The 19,366-nt window shown below is 37.5% G+C and overlaps 1 protein-coding gene across 4 annotated transcripts in view; it reads right to left on the bottom strand.

Moving 5' to 3' along the window:
* Positions 1-19,366, bottom strand: part of Immp1l (inner mitochondrial membrane peptidase subunit 1) — a 50,528-nt gene that overhangs the window by 12,986 nt on the left and 18,176 nt on the right. For 3 of the 4 annotated variants that reach the window (XM_075961653.1, XM_075961654.1, XM_075961652.1), the window contains 4 exons: positions 18,067-18,176; positions 15,434-15,567; positions 13,446-13,534; positions 9,882-10,008 (listed from right to left, as the gene is read on the bottom strand). In XM_075961653.1, the coding sequence (XP_075817768.1) occupies positions 9,882-10,008; positions 13,446-13,534; positions 15,434-15,538 (321 nt within the window). In that variant the 5' untranslated portion in view covers positions 15,539-15,567; positions 18,067-18,176. Of the gene's footprint in view, positions 1-9,881; positions 10,009-13,445; positions 13,535-15,433; positions 15,606-18,066; positions 18,177-19,366 lie in introns of all 4 variants that reach the window. The other variant, XM_075961655.1, reaches the window with a different exon arrangement.

The raw sequence follows: 19,366 nt of genomic DNA, 5'->3' as shown, positions 1-19,366 counted from the left end.
GAGAGACAGAGACAAATTTTTTAATCTTAGATATAATTGTGTTTTGCCTTCGTGTATGTTATGTGTGTGTACTACGTGTGTACCTGTTGTCTGCAGAGTCCAGAAGATAACACTGGACTCCCTGGAAATGATGTTACAGATGGTTGTGAACCACCATGTTGGTGCTGGTCCTTTGCAAGAGCAGCCAGTGCTCTTAGCTGCGGACCATCTCTACTTGTATTCTAGTCACTTCACTGAACTCTTTCCAAAGCCAACCTCAGCGAAGGATGAGTTTGTTACAGATGCACTTCTGTCACTCTTTCCTGGCTTCCGTTGGGCCTGATTAGGCATAACTGTTTCATGGGAGGATTTACCTAGTACACAAATTTATGAAACCAAAGGCCACCAGTAGGAAAAAGTCCATTCTCTAAAAGTAGAAATGATTAAAGGTAACTATGCAGGTCCGTTGTACTGACATTTTTATGAACCTTTACAAAGGCACTTTGTATGCTTGTTTTTGATAGACACTCCTACTTGTGTCTTATTCATCAAAGCACAACTCTAAAAAAAAAATTCTTCAAATTACTTAGAATCAAAGTTTTGCGAGTACCAAATGGCAAATCATGGGAATTATGGGACTGAATGAAGTTCTGTTGCTGTGTTTTGAGGCATTTTCACTGAAACAAACATCACTGCACTAGATTAGGCTTCTCTAAATTTTCACCAATTGTATTACTACTGTCTAACTATGAATCAAGAAATAATCCTACTGATCAATATGTATTAATTTCAGAACAGCTTTCTACTCTTTAAACACAAATGCTGATCTTCACAAACATATTTACAGATGTATAAGAATAGTACTAGAAAACAAAACTCTAAAACAGTATGTTAGCAAACTAAATTCAAAGTATTTTGAAAGTGTTCAGAGAAAGCACCAGAAACACTGAAATGGAGAGGTCTAAAAGATGATTCTTTACTATTAACATCTAAGTGAAAACACTCCAGACTAGTGAACTGCTAGTGATATTTATCTTCTGAACTGTATTAGCTATAGGATGAAAGAGCAACATTATCTCCATAGTGAATTTCACTTTAGCAATACCAGCTGCAATTAAAGCATCAGTAGTGTGCTATGACTAATGACCTGGAACTGTTGCTGAGAAATGGATGTGTAGTACAGCTTTTATCACTTGAGTTTGCAAAACAAGTCCCTTGCTTCGATATAGTGTAGTAAGTGACATTATTAGGTAGTCCTTCTATCTAAATGACATAGGATTTAGTGTATCAGCAAGTTATAACAAACAAGCCCTTTCGTCTGGTGAGTTCTCTCCCAACACAGAAGTACTTTTTCTGTTTATAATACAACTGGTAATACAAGACCAGATGGTTGTGACTTTTAGCAAAGGTAAATGAAACTTAAACAAACAGGAGCATAGCATTAGGCCACTCAGAGATCTCAACTGTATCCTAAACACACGATCTGCATTAAAGGACTATTAACGTTAGCTATATAAAGTGGCCACTTTCCAGTGCTGTCTAGCTAGTGAGGCTATTCTGCAGGTTGTCAGCTAGCTTGATTTAAATATTCCCTAGTGTTCCACAAAGCAGCTTTCCTCCTGTTGCGTGGTTGCATTTCCAAGTCCTAACATGATCCCACCAAGGCATCAAGCATTTAATTAGTTTTTCTGAAACACAGAATTCTTTCTTTTATTTCTCCCACTAACAAAAATAATATTACCATGTCCTAAATTTGATAAAGAAAGATACAAGCAACATTACATTCCTTATTCAACCTCCATCACTCAAACCTTTTTTTTTTTACATTTACATTACAATTTGGTGAGGATTTGCCTTCTGTGTACAATACTGGAATTTATAGTATCAAAGACAACCAAAGAGTTTTGCCTCTTTTGTTTTTTTGTGGGTTTTTTTTTTTAAACTAAATGTGAAGGTGCATAAATATTTTAAAAAATTTTCTTAATAGCAAAAAAAGCTCTCTAGGTCACAATCTCAGAAATATACTGATGTTTCTGTAAATATATGTAAGCACACACTATGGTTGAGAAATTGAAGCTTTGTTTGAAAGATTTAAAAATAAGATGATGATATGGGCACCAGCTCCTGGGCTGAGTTTCATCGCCAAAACCCATGTGGTAGAATCAGAACTGACTCCTACAAGATATCCTGACCTACACACACATATTCTCTCTCTGTAAGAATATTTTTAAATATGTGAAAAGAATTCATAGTTTTATAATGAACTACTGAAAACAGAGTATACAGCTAAAGGACAAGTTTATAAACAACAGGTAACACATCCACCAAAGCCTTTCTAAGGCATCAAGCCTTCCTTCAAAATGAGACCACTGTAGGTCCTACAGAATTCAATTTCACCATCTCTTTCTAAGTAATTTAAACCAAATTCAGTAATCAGACATTAAATAAAGAAGTGAATGGATAAATAAAATAAAATGTAACTCAATCCAGAGTCATGTGAATTTTGGTGTGTTTATTAAAAGTCCTAAAACTTAAAACCAAACCAAATTGAGTTAGGCAAGTATTAAATCAGCACTTTGTTATGACACACAGTAAAAAGAATTCTAATATTCTCAAATTCCACCTGTCATTCTCAGGTGGCTAAGCACAGAGTTGAGCAGCCCAGCTTTTAAGTGTTCTATAAAGATTAGACCATGTCAAGACTAATGAATATGATGTTATAAGCTACAAGAGAAGCTACACTTCTGAAAGCTGTATCATCCATTTCCACAATAAAAACCAATAATTTTTTTTTAAAAAGCCCACTACATTAGAAGTGAAAAGAATGAGAACACAGACCTACTCAATGGATATATTTTTCCAGCCTTCAAACATTTTGAAAATATCCAGGTGTAGTGGTACATGTCTAAAATTCTTACATGTGAGATGTGTCATGGTCTATAAAGAATATGGCCCCAAAAGGGAGTGGCATTATTGAGAGGTATGGCCTTGCTATAGTAAAGTGTGGTCTTGTAGGAGGAAATGTGTCACTGTGGAAACGAGTTTTGAGGTCTCATGTATGCTCAAGCCACACCCAATAAGTCAGATCACTTCCTCTTGCCTGCACTGATGTGGGATTCCCCTCTGTATGCTTTGAATGTTTTATTACCATTGCTTAATAAGGAAGCTTCTTTAGCCAATGGCAAGGCAGAATAAAGCCAGGCTGGAAAAAAAATACAGAGAGAGAGTAGGCGGAGTCAGGGAGATGCCAAAGGAGACAGACACTGGAGCCTTACCAGAATGGCTGGAGTCACAGCCTTGTGGTGATACATATATTAATAGAAATGGGTTAATTTAAGATGTAAAAGTTAGTTAATAAGAAGTCTGAGCTAATAGGCCAAACAATTTTGTAATTAATATAGATTCTATGTGATTATTCGAGTCCAGGCAGCCAGAAAACGTACGCGCAGTCTCTGTCTATACTTCATGATGATGTAACACTCTGAGCTCCTTCTCTGGCACCATGTCTGCCTGCATATCAAAATGTTCCCCCATGATGATAATGAACTGAACCTCTGAAACTATAAACCACCCCATTAAATGTCTTCCTTTATGAGAGTTGCCATGGTGATGTGTTGACGAGCCATTTGTGTCGACAGAGGTTTCTGTCCCATCCGACCCTGCACTCGTTCAGTCCCAAGGAAACACACAGAGGTCTACATTAATTATAAACTGATTGGTAGTTTATAAGCCTAAGGCTTCTTATTAACTCTTATATTAGCCCACAATTCTTGTCTATGTTAGCCATGTGGCTTGGTACCTTTGTTGCAAGGCAGTCATGTCTTGCTTGCTCTCTGTCTGGGTGACTACTGTGGACTGACTGTTTCCTCTCTCAGAATTCCCCTGTTCTCATTGCCCCACCTCCACTTCCTGCCTGGTTGTCCACCTATACTTCCTGACTGGCTACTGACGAATCAGTATTTTATTAAAATACATTTGGCAGGGTATAGACCATTGTTTCACAGCAGTCATGGTATCTTTTTACAGCAATAGAAATCCTAACTAAGACAGGATGTGTTGGCAGGAGAATCAGGAGTTTTGAGACTAATCTTGGCTACAAAACAAGCTCAATAATAGCTGAGGCTATATAAGCCCATGTCTTTGGAGGAATGAGGAGGGTCATTATTATTGTATTTTTTTACTGTTTGAGAAAGGGTCTCATGTATTCCAAGCTGGCCTTGATACCCCTATATGGCCAAGGATAACCTTCAATTTCCTGCCTCTGCCTCTGAAGTGCAGAGTTTATATGCAGGAGCCACCATGCTTAGTGAGACCCTGTCTTAAGAAAAAAAAAGTATTCTGATAGTTGCATAGGGGAGAATCATCAACAATCAAGAGTTCTTTGACACTAAAACCTGTATCTAGAGTAGGCATGAGCAAATTTCTGCTAAGACTCAGAGAGCAAATAGCTGAAGTCTTGCACAATATGGTCTCTGTGAACTATTCAATTCTACTATCCTGGTAAAGGTAAAAACAGACTATATAAATAAAGGAACATCACTATGTTCCAATAAAGCTTTAATTACAAGAAAAGCAGCAAGGGATGGAATGACATCGCTAAGGCTATCAAGAAAGGGAACCTGAGGGTCTTTCAGCAGAGGGATGACAGATGCTCTGAATTAGCTAAAAGCATCGATTCAGTTACTGTCTGGGGAATACCCCATGGAGGAGGAGGAAAGCAAGAACATGGGAAGATGCCATCTAAAGATGGCAGTTCAGAATCACTTCAACAGCAGCAAAGCTTGTCTTGCATGGACATGAGAACAATGACAGTGTCAAGACACAATCTGAATCTGATTATTCTTACAAGTTATAACCACAACTTTCTAATGGATTTGACAGAAGGGTGAAGAGGAAGACTCAAAGATGAGGCCAAAACTTATGACTCGCAGAAAATTGGATGTTTACAACAGCTAAGGTGTAGAGGGCGGCAACTATTGAGTACTGGGCCACACAATAAGGATTTTAGTTGTGAAAATACTAAGATTGAGATAAACACTATCTATTTATGCAGAGATATTAAATAAAAAAGATTCTTAAGTTCAGAAAAGAGGTTGTGTTTGACAAAAATCTGAAAGTGAAGGCAGGAAGAACAAGAATTCCTGGCCAGCCTCTGCTATGAGAGGCCACGCTGAGTCACGAGCGACCCTTTCTCAAAAATAAAATACCCTAGCTAGAAAGTTCAACAGTCCTTTACAACTCTAAAAAATAAAATGGTTCCATATAATCTAACCAAAGACTTTCTTATAGTAATTTTTCTCAAACTTACAAACAATACTACTCCTTTTGCAGGCTACACAGTAAAGTCTAGATTCCAGTGACAATCTCCTGTTTTGCCATCTGAATCACCAATGTAACAGAATAAAAGGTTTTGCTGCCCAATGAAAACTCTTGTTCTAGAGGGGCAGACTTCACGAGCAGTTTCAGGTATGTTTCCAGAGTATTCTGAAACACGTATGAATTTTTGTTACAAATCACCCGATGAATGGAACGTATTTGCTAAAGTGGGTCTGAAATACCTGCAAATTCTTGGGGCATAAAACAAAATGAGCCTGAAAAACCTGGCAAGGAGAAAATCCTCAAAAATACTGGATTATGGAGCTGGAAAGATGGCCCGGTGGTTAAGAGTGCTTACTGCTCTTAAAATAAAACAAGTTTGATACTCAGCACCCATAGTAAGCAACTCAAAAGCACTTGTAACTCTAGGTCCAGAGGACCCAACTCCTTCTTCTGACCTCCTCTATACCCTTACGTACACAGCACACAATCAATCACACACAGACACATAAGTAAAAATAAAAATAAAATAAATTCTAAAAACAATAAAAAAAAACTTAGCTTCTCTTGGCGAACTAATACTGTTCCTGATCATAAATAATTCCTTTCCTTTTTTAAAATAGCAAAGCTAAATACATTTACGAAAAAGAAGAATTTAATGAGATGGGAGTTGAAATAATAGTTAAGTAGAGTCTATTCTGAGAGATGTAATGACTTGGAAGGGAGTGTATATCTTGAGACAGGCTCCTGTGTTTGAAACACAACACCTGTCTGAAATAGGTGATCTATTTACCCTCCCAGTTGTGTAGTTCTCCTATCAGACAAACACTGCTACTACTTATTTAATTGCCATAATCTTCCTATCAGACGAATATTGCTACTACCTACTTCATTGGATTGCAATTGCAGTGACTAAATAAGTTTGTCCTTCTATAGAGCTTCAGCAATACTAAGTAAGAACAGAACAAATGTTCTTACAGCATTTCAGCCTTCTGCCCTGCACTTAGAAACATCAAAGTCAATGAAACACTCCTGGGGGAAAATGCCTTCTAACTTGTTCATTCATTGGACATATAAAAATTTGATAAACATTTTACTTAAACAGAATATTCAAAAACTTCACAGGTTATAATTTTCTGGTTGTCTCCACTGATTACTCAGAACAGGGATTTTGATCTAAACCTTTTAGCCCTGATATTCATATTCTAGTGACTTTAACAAAGAAACCAGCATATATAAATTGAGGTATTTATGAAAATAATAAGGATGCCTTTTTTGTTCTGTCTCTTGACAAAACACTTTCTGATCTGAAGTAGATTCTTTTGCTAAAACAACTCAGATATCACTAGAATGTCTCATGGTATGAGAATAGACATGTGAGGATAAAAGTATATGACATATTGACAATTTTGAAGAATAAAAGGATACAATGTTCATAAAGAAAGCCACAGCAGAAAAACGAATTACCTGATACCAGGCTATCATCTTCGCATCATCCCTATCAGCTAACAATTACTCTGTGTCTAGGTCTATAGCAATATATGTCAAAAATCCTTTACATGGCTGAGCCAGACTCCACTATCAATGGTAAATAATAGACTAATAGACTATTGGGCAAGTTCTCTCAATAGAGTAATCAAGCTATCATGGTTCAAAATGAAGAAACAATGATGAAGATGAACTTCAATTATTAGCTTACATAAGGCATGAATAGATGTAAAGCTGGTTTGAACAGACATGACAATTGTATAATTTGATAGGAACACACAAAATTTAAAGTAGAAAATTAAGCTCTAGTTATCAAAGCAGAGTATACGCTGAGTAAAAAATGGGGCCATCACATCTTTTATCAGAAGCTGTGTGATAACAACCATGACTGGGGGAAGAACTAACACAGTACATCTGCTTGTTATTCTTCAATTCTACACCTTCTACACTTTACTATGTGGGAAGAAGTTGATTACATGCAATTTCTATTATAAATTTTTAAAGAAATAAAAAGACTAAGCTAAGACTTCATTTGATTTTGCTTCATTTTATCTATTAATAAAAGGAAGAACTGTCTTTTTCTTTTCCTTTTCCCCCCCAAAACAGAGTTTTTCTGTGTAATAGTCCTAGCTATCCTGGAACTAGCTCTTGTAGACCAGACAGGCCTCAAACTCAGAGAGATCCATCTGTCTCTGCCTCCTGAGTGCTGGGATTAAAGGCATGCACCATCCCTGCCAGGACAAACAAAAGAACTTTCTAAAGCAAGAATCCATGCCTATAAAGCCTGTGTCAGCAGAACTGGAAACTCGAAGGCATCCTTGACAGCCTGTTTGCTCAGGAGACAAAGGACATTATGCTGCTTGTAGGCATCTGTCTCCTCAACCCCTCTTGTCTAAGAGAGTAACTCTGCTGTTGTCGGTTTTGTATGACCTTGACCTCCTGTTACCCCTTCTGACTACTATAAGGTAGGGTCCTGCTATGTAGTTTCAGAGTCACAAGGAACTCAGACTGGAGAGCCTCCTGTTCAGCCTCTCCAGTGCTGGGATCATGTACACATGCAACCACACCTGTGATAACATTTTTGATACATAACCAGTGGTATCCTTGAATGATCTCAATGCACATTTTGATTTTTCTCTTGATTAGAATTAAGTTGCTTTGTTGTTATTGTTTGATTAGAGTGTCATAAAAGTCAGGCCTTCTTCTTTGTGTTTCGATCTACATCATATTGGTATTTCTTGATACAGACGAAGGTTCACCTTGACCACTGGTGAAGGTGGTATCTGACAGGTTTCCTTCATGAGGATTTTTGACATATATTGCTATATGTTACTACTATTTCTTATGTAATGAGTATCTTCAAACAGACACTTTAATACTACATAAATATAGTTTCTCTTCAAACTGAGGCGATTCTATAGGATTTTAGAAAGAAATATGGTGTTTTTGATATATTTAAACTCTATTTGTTGAAAATTTTTCTTAATTCAAAATACAAAGAAAGTTTCTTTTTCCCATAACAATGCTGACTGGCAAAGCATTGTACCCATTGGCATATTCATGGCAAGTTTGGTGTGGAAGCAGCCAAGTGCTTTCTAACTGGATTTGAGCTCTGTTCTGCAGGACAGAATTCACTTCAGGTGCTGTCCACCTGACTAAAAGCCCATGACTTCGAAGGTCATAGGAGGAAACTACAGGCTGTTATTGTGCTAAATGGACATGATATGCCTATCACAATTACCTCTAAAACTTTTGTTTGCTTGTCTTCAAAATAATAATGCCTATGCCCATGTTGATTAGTTTTATGTCAACTTAATACAAGATGGAAGACTCTCTACTGAGAGAGAATACCTCAGTAAGACTCTATAGGCAAGTTTTCTGGGCATTTCCTTGACTGACTGCTGTGGGCAGTGCCCACCCTGGGCAGGTAGTCCTAAGAAAGCAGGGTGAGCAAGTCATGAGGAGCAGGTCAGTAAGCAGTGCTCCCTGACTCAGGTCCTGTCCTGACTTCCCTCAGTGATGGAGATGACCTGGGTTGTGAGCTGAAATAATCCCTTTCTTCCCAACTTGCTTTTGATCATGCGGTCAGCTCTGCTAAGAGATGCTTTTTGTCTTAGTGAGGACCAGATACTGGAGAGAGTCACAGCTGGCCAAAGCATTGAGAATAAGTGAATGTTGAATGTTCAACCATAAATGAGACATCTATACCATCCCCTCCAAGACTCGGGAAACGTCATGGAATAGAGGGCATCAAGAACATGAGAGCCAGAGGATAAGGTAGAGTGCTATGGGACACTTTTCTGGGTATCAAGGGCTATTCCCTTGTGAACTCACGAAAGTTATGATTACCTGATGAGACCTGCTCAAAATTGGGTTTACTGATACCCTGTCATGAAATGGGGAGGATTTCACAATGCCCAATCCTGCCTGAAGAGTTATTGGCAGTTAATGAATGGTTCATGGAATGGTAGTGGGAGGAAACATTTTCTCTAGTGGTAGCCACTGGTAGAGTAAATAACTTCTCATCTACCCGTGCTCTTATATGCAACCATAATGAAATTCATTGGATCACCACTACCAACAACAAAAACAAAACAAAACAACAAAAACAAACAAGAAAGTAGAAGGGGAACTCAAAGGCAAGAAAAGATAAATTAGTCGGAAAATCTGGAAAAAATAAATTAGGCAGGAGTAATGGGAGATGAATATTATCAAGGTGTATTGTATACGTGTATGAAGAGATTACAGTGAAACCCAATATAAATTATACAATTAATATATATTAATACAAATGTATAAAAGAGTTATTATTTTTAATTATGTGTATATGTGTGGGCATGTGACTATGTAAATGTGAATGTCTGTGTCTGTAGAGGACAAAGGTGTTGGATCCTGCTGGAACTGGAATTATGTGTCACCTAATTTGGGTGCTAGGGCTCACATTTGAGTCCTCTTGAACAACAGTATGTGTCCTTAACCGCTGGACCATCTCTCCAACCAAATACAAATTCTGCAAGATTGTTTTGTTTTCTCAGTGTAATCAGCTAATATCAATCAACCATAATACCAAAGAATGACATAACTGAAATATTACTTACATAATTATGGCTTTTAAAGATATCTGATGAACTGGTAGTGAGGATTTTATCTCCTTCCAAACCAATTACTCTTTTACAAATATTTGATTTTGGATCACTTGGACTTTTTGCAATTACAATGTCACCTCTGAAAGGGGAAAAAAGGAAAAGAAGTATCAGTATTATTACCAAGCACACACAGGACAGCTTTAATAATTTCATAAGGCAACTTAAACACACACACACACACACACACTTTATCCTAACATATATTGACCCTGCCATACATTAATCATGTTTGAAAACTATTATAACTGAAGTTAGGGTCAGAAGCCAAGTGAAGTCATAAAAATACCATATAAAATTATTAATAATTTCTAATAACCTCATCAGAATTATAACCATTATGTGTTATTTCTGTGTCCAAATAATTACAAATAAAGCTATTAATAGTTGACTCTAGAGCACTAAAACTGAAGAAACATCATCTGTTTCTCAAAAGTTCAAAATTAAAGAATACTATGTAAGCTATATAATTCATTTACGTCATAATTTACAGTATAGACTTACATTTGAGGGAAAATTGGACACAACCAAATAAAACACTAAAAGCTATAAAATAGGATATGTTGTTAAATATATAAAATATTAGTTTCCCTACTTATAGAAGGCCTTAGTCATGTAAGAAGTAATATTCTACATGGTGATAGCAAAATTAATGAATAAATAAAGGTTTTATTCCCAACATGGTGGTGTATACCTGTAACCCCAAAAATAAAGAAGGGAAAATTTATAATTTGGAGGCTGGTATAAACTACAAAGTAAATTCAAAGTCAATCAGAGCTACACAGTGAACCTATGTTTCAAAACACCCATCCCTGCATACCTAAAACACCCATGGGGTTGGGAGGCGAGGGGTGGATGACTAATATCCTAACCAAACAGAATGTAATGTTTTTTCTGCTCTATGAATCGTATAACATTTTTTAGTATTTAACATATTTACTAACTGTATGTGATTCCAGATATAAGTTATATACTTTCATGTCATTTATAATGAAAGATACAAATGTCAAAATAGCATAAAATCTATAGCAATAAAGGGAAGCTTATAATTCAAAAACCTAATCATTGGGCTAGCCAAAGCAAATGCCTATTATGCCAGCATTTAGGTGACTGTGGGATGTTCAAGCCCAACTTGGGCTATGTAGTAAGGTGAAGGTGAATTTGGGCTACAAGATAAGACTTTGTCACAATAAACTAAAGTAGAAAAAAGAATAAAGAAGCATAATTACTGCTCTACTGGAAGCACTCAACAACTTCTAAGCATCTTGGTAGCCCCCACCTCAAATGAGAGAGCGGTGGATATTGTTCAATGTAGAGTGGCTTGTCTGGCATACAGGAGGCCCCAGGTGTGGTCCCCAGCAACCAGAAAAGGACGAAAGAGGAAATGAATTAGTTACCATTAATAAAATTAGGTTTAGGGGAAGGTAAGACAAAATTTTCCCTAACAGCTAAAATCAAGGAGGAATTCATAGGCAGATTTTTATGCTAAAGAAAGACATTATTTTACCAGAATTTTACAGACAACAGAGAAAATAGTATTGACAACAATCACACCATGAGGCCTCTCTTTCTAAAGCTCAATGTTATCAAGTCATTTAGTTCTCTAAATGTCAGTGGAGCGGTTCACATGAAAAATTTTGCAGACTTTTAAGCTATGAAAACTGATCTAGTGTGTCTCTGAAAGAAATCATTTTCAAAGGTGCTTATGCAGCTTATGCTATTTGATACAACAGTCAATATAACCCTTAAAACAAAGTCTGCACCTCACTAGATACTCTTTCAACTCTTGCCTCCTTTAAAGGGACTTTTAAAATCTACTAACAGAACCAGAACGTGAAATTTTCTTTCCCACTATAGCTATTGTTGATGCTATGCTTTGCGATTCCCATAACATGGGAGGCTGAGGCAAGAGGATCACTACAATTGTGAATCCAGTCTGGATGAGATAGTAAGCTTTGGGCTAGCATAGGCTACTCTATTGCAAAAATTTCAAAAGCAAATTATTAAAATTAAATATATAGTCATAAACATCCTTTCTGCCTACAGGGCTGTTCAAATGCCAATGCCTCATGCATGGTGTCACTGCTAAAATCTATGACATACCTTATAAAGTAGATGCCCATTAGCTATTTGTTGCAAGATTTAGTAATAGGAGATTGATTGTCTCAAGTAAAAGAAATCCCTGAAGGTAAAGGACAAGAGGCTTGTGTACTTTACATAACACATGAGCAGACTTCTATTCTTACAGAAAACAGAAGCCTGGTCTCCATTTCTACATAAGCAGCCATCAATAAGGGTCAGAAATTCATTGCACTGACTCAGACCTAAGCTGCAGCAATCAGAATGAGGGGAGCAATATTTTCAAAGCAGCAGTGTCAGCTGCCTGCCTTGGTTCTAAAAGTGATTTTGCCATGTTTCAAATGAGTGCCAGATTCTAAGGCACACGACACACTACTGAGACTCCTGAGTGAACAGAGCACAAAAGCAAACTGTCAAAGAACCTTAACTTGCTGAATGTAGGCTATTTTGGTAAAAGTCAAAAAGTAAATGTTGTGTAAATTTTAATTTACAATCCCAAGTCTACAAGTATGTTTCTTCAGGTTATTACAACTAAAAGAACTGCTAGGGACCCTAGCAGGTCAGACAGCTCGATTAAGAGAGTTTTGTGAGCAGCATCAAGGGTGGGTGAGAGTGCAGGCAAAGGAAAGAACAGCCCATACTGCTCTTCATTTTCCCATATGGGAAATGGGCCACAACAAAAAACAAGGAGTGTCTAACCCTCCTTTCTATACCAAATACCACTAGTGGGAATTACTTGTAGTTTACTGAGATAAAAGCTGATACAGATTTTTTCTAATTCTCTAACAGTTTTTAGAGAGGTACAGTTTAGAAAATAAACTGCTACTAATATTTGACATCTATTCAAAAGGAACTCAAACTCACAATGTCTCTTGAGATAAACAGTAGCACAAGGTTTGGAACCACTACTTGGAATAGGGTTCTGGAAAATTTAGTAGCAAACTGTATTTGCCAAGATATTATGCAACTTAATAATTAATTAATTAATCTGGAGAACCATATCAGACCAACTTCAATCCCAGGCACACACCAAGCCATAACCTAGAAATCAATGACTAGTTATCATGTCTCTGTACAAAGAATAAACAGGACTGTCATCAATGGAAGTACAAAACAACTAGACCTCTAGTGTGGTAGCAATACAGGCCATAAGGCCCTTGCTCCAGACCTAATCACTTCAGGAACCTAAAAGAGAACAAGGCTTTCATATTTATTTAAGAAGGACTGCTGACTGTCCTGGATGATAAGGAAAGAGACACAGTGACCACAGACACTGTATGTGTTGACTATTGAAACGCTCTCAAACATAGAGGAAATATTCCATTGAAGTCTTTTGTCTACTTATTACTTATAAAAGGATCTAAAACACAAAGTTAGAAGTTACAGAAGAATATACTTTATATATCTTTCACTACAATTGCATTCATTATAGAAATTTACCTTTGGATAGCATAAAAATGTCGGCTAAGATTTTCTGCAAAGACAATATCTGAATTTTGAATTGTGGGTTCCATTGATGGTCCAGAACACTGAAAAGAAAGGCAATCTTCTGAGTTAAAATCTCTTTAAATTTAACAGAAACCATTTGGGTAAACATAAAAGAAAGGAAATTGGGTAAATATTGTTCCTGAAAACAGACCATATTATAGTTGTTTGATGTTGCTTTGTAAGATACACACAAAGTAACACATCTCTTTTTCCAATTTTTGGCCACCCTGAACTCCACTGGAGTACAAGGACCTTGTCTCAGTCTTCCAGCTATCTAAGTTTCCATTCTCAAGAAGAATAATGTTAATGCTTGATACATATTTGTTGCATGAATGATGAACTTCCTTGGTTTTCTGAAACATCACTTAGTGCCTGTTGTGGCAATTTTTAAAGCAACATTACCCTGTTCATTTTCTGAGAATTGATATCCTTCTTCCTTGTCCAAGAAAATGCTTTCTCAGTATGACGGGGCTGTAGCTGGCATTCTCAACTGAAAACCACTAACACAATCAAATGTACACTAAAGCTATTTGGGTCTGTCTGCCTGAAAAGAGCAATCTTGATATATGCCTAATTTTGAAACACTGATTTCCATTTCATACAAACAACAGTCTCCATCTACTCTATCATCCACCTGAAAACACAATCTTTTACTCAAAACTTCCTACTTAGGCAAAATAATAAACATTCAAATAAAATAATAAATAACAATGAAGTTAAGGTGTGCTATTTCTAGAAGTATTAATGTCATTGTTAAGACTTAACAGAAAGAGTGTCAGCTAAATACACTTACATTCTTCTCTTCAGCTCAAATAAGGGTTATTATAACTACCAATCCTTTACAGTAGAACAAATAAAAAAATAACAACAGTCCAAAAAATCCTATTGGCTGTCCAGTCAGTCAAATATCGTTTCACTCACTTAACAAAGATTTGAAAATTCTGAATTTTCAGATTTGTGATGGGATATTGAGAAAAGCATTGCTTAGGGAAAGAGCCAGTATTTAACATTTTGTTATTAATTGTAGCAGAATAATCATTTACTTTAATGACAAACATGATAGTTATGAGTAGTTTTTAGAATCAGAAAATTTGTGTTGAAATTCTACCTCTCTCACTAACTGTGGGACCAGGAATGAGTTAGTTTTCTGAGTATAGGGGTTTCTTCTTGAGTATAATGAATTCCTCACGCAAGTGCAACAGACTATGTAAGGTAATAGGTTTACAGCATTAACCATATTACAGAAAGACAAACAGCACTCAAATGATAACTACTTATAATCAGGTTATCAAGAGACTGTGTCCTGCTAAATATAACATAAAAGTAAGAATGCAATGGCTCTTACATTTTATTCTGGTGCTGATACAAACATACTGTTTTTGCTTGTTTGCTTGCTTTTTATTATTTACATCGTGTGTGTGTGTGTGCACGCGCGCGTGCGCGCATGTATGCACATGCACATGTGTCTGCGTGAATGCATGAGCATATGTGTATATGTTTGTACTTGCCACAGAGAATCAGTTCTCTTTCCACCATGTGGTCCTGGGTATCAGACTTGGTAGCAAGCACATTATCAGCTGAGCCATTTCACTGGCCCTGATCGTTTTGAGACACTCTTGTTTTATTTGGTGGCTGTGGATGGACTGGTGGGGGATACTTGTGACAGAGTCTTATTATGTGTCCCAGGGTGGACTTGGAACTCAGTATGGAGCCCAGCCTATCCTTGAACTCAACAGTCCACTGCCTCAGCTTCCAGATTACAGGTGTGCCACTATACCTAGTTCCAAACATACCCTCTCTTACATCCCAATATTTAGAAAGATTTTATGTTTTAATTTTCATGAAATGACTTCAAGCAAAAGTTTTTTTTAAAAAATCCATGTCTCGTTCAGTTAAAAAAATTGTGTTTTAAAATAAAATTCCTGAATATAGAAACTTACCATTACAACACCACCAACGTATTCAAAAGCACAATGAGCTATACAGCCATATTGAATGGTATAGCCAGCAAGTCGAAAGGCCTTTCCAAGAACACCACGAAGCATAGTTCAATGTTGACTCTGCCACCACTGGCCTGATGGTGAATTTCAAAAAGTTTCATGATCAGCATTTCTTAAAACAATTCAGAAAGAGCTCTATTGTAAAATGTCTCCATATACACAGAATGCACTGACACAAATCAGCTATCTTCATCTGTTACCATCATTTAAGTGACTGAGTTCATGATGTAGATAACCAGCATCTCAAAACAACCTTATAATCTCATTAGGAAGAGGAAAGCACCTTAGAAAAGAATGAGCACACCAAAACAACTCACTCATTCCTTGAAATCTTTAAAAATGTAACTTCAGAAACTACCAAAATCATATAGAGCCATTACTAACATACAATTTAATCACCTCCCACTAGAACATGTGTGCGCACACACATACTTCTGCAGGCATGCATTCCCATAATATAATCTTAAATTTTTAAAATAGCATTATTTCTAGAGCATGTGTCTTCTCTGAATCTTAATGTTCCATGGCCTCTGCATCAGCTCTTGCCTCCAGGTTCCTGGCCTGCTTGAGTTCCTATCCTGACTTCCTTTGATGATGAACTGTGGTGTGGGAATGACAGCTGATAAAACCCTTCCCTCCCCAACTTGTCATAGTGTTTTATCACAGCAATAGCAACCCTAACTAAGACAGTATGTACATACAGGAAAAGGAAAAGTTACTATGGAAAGAAAATGTTTATTGCTAAGTCCAGGCTACGTACATATGAATGTGTACTGTACAGTCTTTTCAACTTTCTTTGTAAAATAAAATGCCTTTTCTCAGGGTCTTGATTGTTATAGCCTCAACTAGCAATGAACTTGTAATGCCCTTTCCACAGCTTCCTAATTATTGAGATTACAGGCATGTGCTACCAAACACAGCTGTGAATTGGGCAACAGTGTCTTCAAGTCATTCATTAATTCAGTCAACAAATATTAATTACACTACTGCTATGGTTCAAGCATAATAGACCAAGTTTATTTAGTCATAGGAATACAATGGTGAACACGGTCTCCATCTTCATAAAGCTTATAGTTTACTGGAGCAACAACTGTATATACACAAAGGAAGCAAATTAAAACATAAATATATCAAGTGATTTCTATAATGAAAAAAATATGATAAAGTAATTAAAAACAATGATTCATCTGTTTTGGATATATCAGGAATGATTTCACTAAGAGAAAGGTCATTGATGTTAGGTTCCAAAAGAAAATGTAAGAAAATGTTGAAACAAGAGCGGCGGGGCTGCGTCCCCGGCACCCGGCCGCCCACATGGCTAGCTCTAGCTTATGCCCCGAAATAATTACATGGAAACTGTATTCTTTTAAACACCGCTTGGCCCATTACATCTAGCCTTTTCTCGGCTAACTCTCGCACCTGGACTAGCCCATTTCTTATAATCTGTGTAGCCCACGAGCTGGCTTAACAGGAATGATCTTAACCTGCGTCTGCCTGGAGTGGGAGAATCATGGCGACTCCTGACTCAGCTTCTTTCTCCCAGCATTATGTTCTGTTTACTCCACCCACCTATGTTTTAACCTATGAGGGCCAAGCAGTTTCTTTATTGCTTAACCAATGAAATCAACAGATTGATATATGACACTCCCACATCAAGAAAATTATAAGCAGACAACACTATTCATGTGTGACAAAACTGAAAGAAAATTGATCTATGAAAAATATAAAATGATACACAAGAGACAAAAAAAGTTATTCAAAGTTTTAAGGAAGTTTGGATTTTATTTCAAGAGTAATAGGAAACCACTAACCAGTCTTAAGCAGAAAGAGTAATACAATCGCTCTGACACAGAATTTTTCAAACTGCTCTCACTGATGTGAGAAAGGACTGCAGTGAGGATCAGAGCAGAAACGTGCTTAGGGCGGAAGGCAGGAAAATGCACTGGCATATGCAATAGGATGGTGACAATGGAAAGAAATTCGAAAGACAAAATAAAAGGAAAAGAAAAGGAAGAATCATGGCTTAATTATATGCTTAAATTATAGGTCTGGTAATGAGCTAAGTGGAGCTAGATGGAGATCTGTAGAGGTCCAGTCTACCTATACTAACACATTAAACTAGAAATTATCCAACTGTATTTCCAAAAAGCAGAAAATGGCATCAAATGGCAATCTTTTGAAATAAAAATGTACATTCTTGGGGAAAACCCAAGATATATATTCATATACTTTGGGAATGTGACTCAGTGTTCGACATTAACAAGTCCTCCAGGTGACTCTGAAGCACAGGAACACTTGAAAGCCACTGTTGTAAATTCTCAAGGATGCTAATGGTCACCTGTAGCCTCGCTGACCTTCCTCATCTAGTCATGCATTGCCACGTGTTATATAACTTACCATATCCTAGTTGTGCTAAGAGCAGAGGTCGAGAGCTTGAGCATTCAAATCTGAAACCCAGGTGCTGAGCACGCCAGGCAAACACCTAGCACTGAGAGACAGCCCCAGACTCTATCCCTTCTTTTACTCGGATGCATCTCCTCACTAACTTGTTGAGGTTGGCTGGCCTGACTTACCTTGTAGACCAAGCAGGCCTTGCGTCTACAAATTTCCTGCTTCTACTTCCCAAGTAGCCAGAATTACAGTCTTGAGTCTTCAAGACAGTGCTTCAAAATTCTAATTCTACCTAGAAAACAGAAGATGATATCTTATTTTCCCTATTATAATTAAATGTTCTAAAAACTAAGTCATTAATATATTTAATCAAGTGCTTTAAAGAACATACACACTTTATCAAAACAATTAGTAGGAAAGATAACAAAAACTAAAAATATCCATAAATGGGGACTGTTGCTTAATATACCAAGATATACAGAATGATCTTTTTTAGAAATATAGCAAAATTCAAGTAATGTTGGTCAGTAGTAAGCAAGGCTGGTGTCTACATTACTGATAGGAAGATCTGTAACAGAAAGTATGCTGGGGCACATAGTTGATAATAGCTTCTTTTAATATATATGAGAATATGTCAGGCAGCAAACAACAAGTCTTTACGTATAATGTTTGCTGTGTACCAGGCACTGCTGTAACTGCTCTACAGAGATGACTCACTGCACACTTGTGTACCAGGCACTGCTGTAACTGCTCTACAGAGACGACTCACTGCACACTTGTGTGCCAGACACTGCTGTAACTGCTCTACAGAGATGACTCACTGCACACTTGTGTACCAGACACTGCTGTAACTGCTCTACAGAGATGACTCACTGCACACTTGTGTACCAGGCGCTGCTGTAACTGCTCTACAGAGACGACTCACTGCACACTTGTGTACCAGGCGCTGCTGTAACTGCTCTACAGAGACGACTCACTGCACACTTGTGTACCAGGCGCTGCTGTAACTGCTCTACAGAGACGACTCACTGCACACTTGTGTACCAGGCGCTGCTGTAACTGCTCTACAGAGACGACTCACTGCACACTTGTGTACCAGGCACTGCTGTAACTGCTCTACAGAGACGACTCACTGCACACTTGTGTACCAGGCGCTGCTGTAACTGCTCTACAGAGACGACTCACTGCACACTTGTGTACCAGGCGCTGCTGTAACTGCTCTACAGAGACGACTCACTGCACACTTGTGTACCAGGCACTGCTGTAACTGCTCTACAGAGATGACTCACTGCACACTTGTGTACCAGGCGCTGCTGTAACTGCTCTACAGAGACGACTCACTGCACACTTGTGTACCAGGCACTGCTGTAACTGCTCTACAGAGATGACTCACTGCACACTTGTGTACCAGGCGCTGCTGTAACTGCTCTACAGAGACGACTCACTGCACACTTGTGTACCAGGCGCTGCTGTAACTGCTCT

The sequence above is a fragment of the Microtus pennsylvanicus genome, chromosome 2 (assembly GCF_037038515.1).
Source record: "Microtus pennsylvanicus isolate mMicPen1 chromosome 2, mMicPen1.hap1, whole genome shotgun sequence".
NCBI lineage: Eukaryota > Metazoa > Chordata > Mammalia > Rodentia > Cricetidae > Microtus > Microtus pennsylvanicus.
This window is presented reverse-complemented; position numbering and strand designations above follow the sequence as displayed.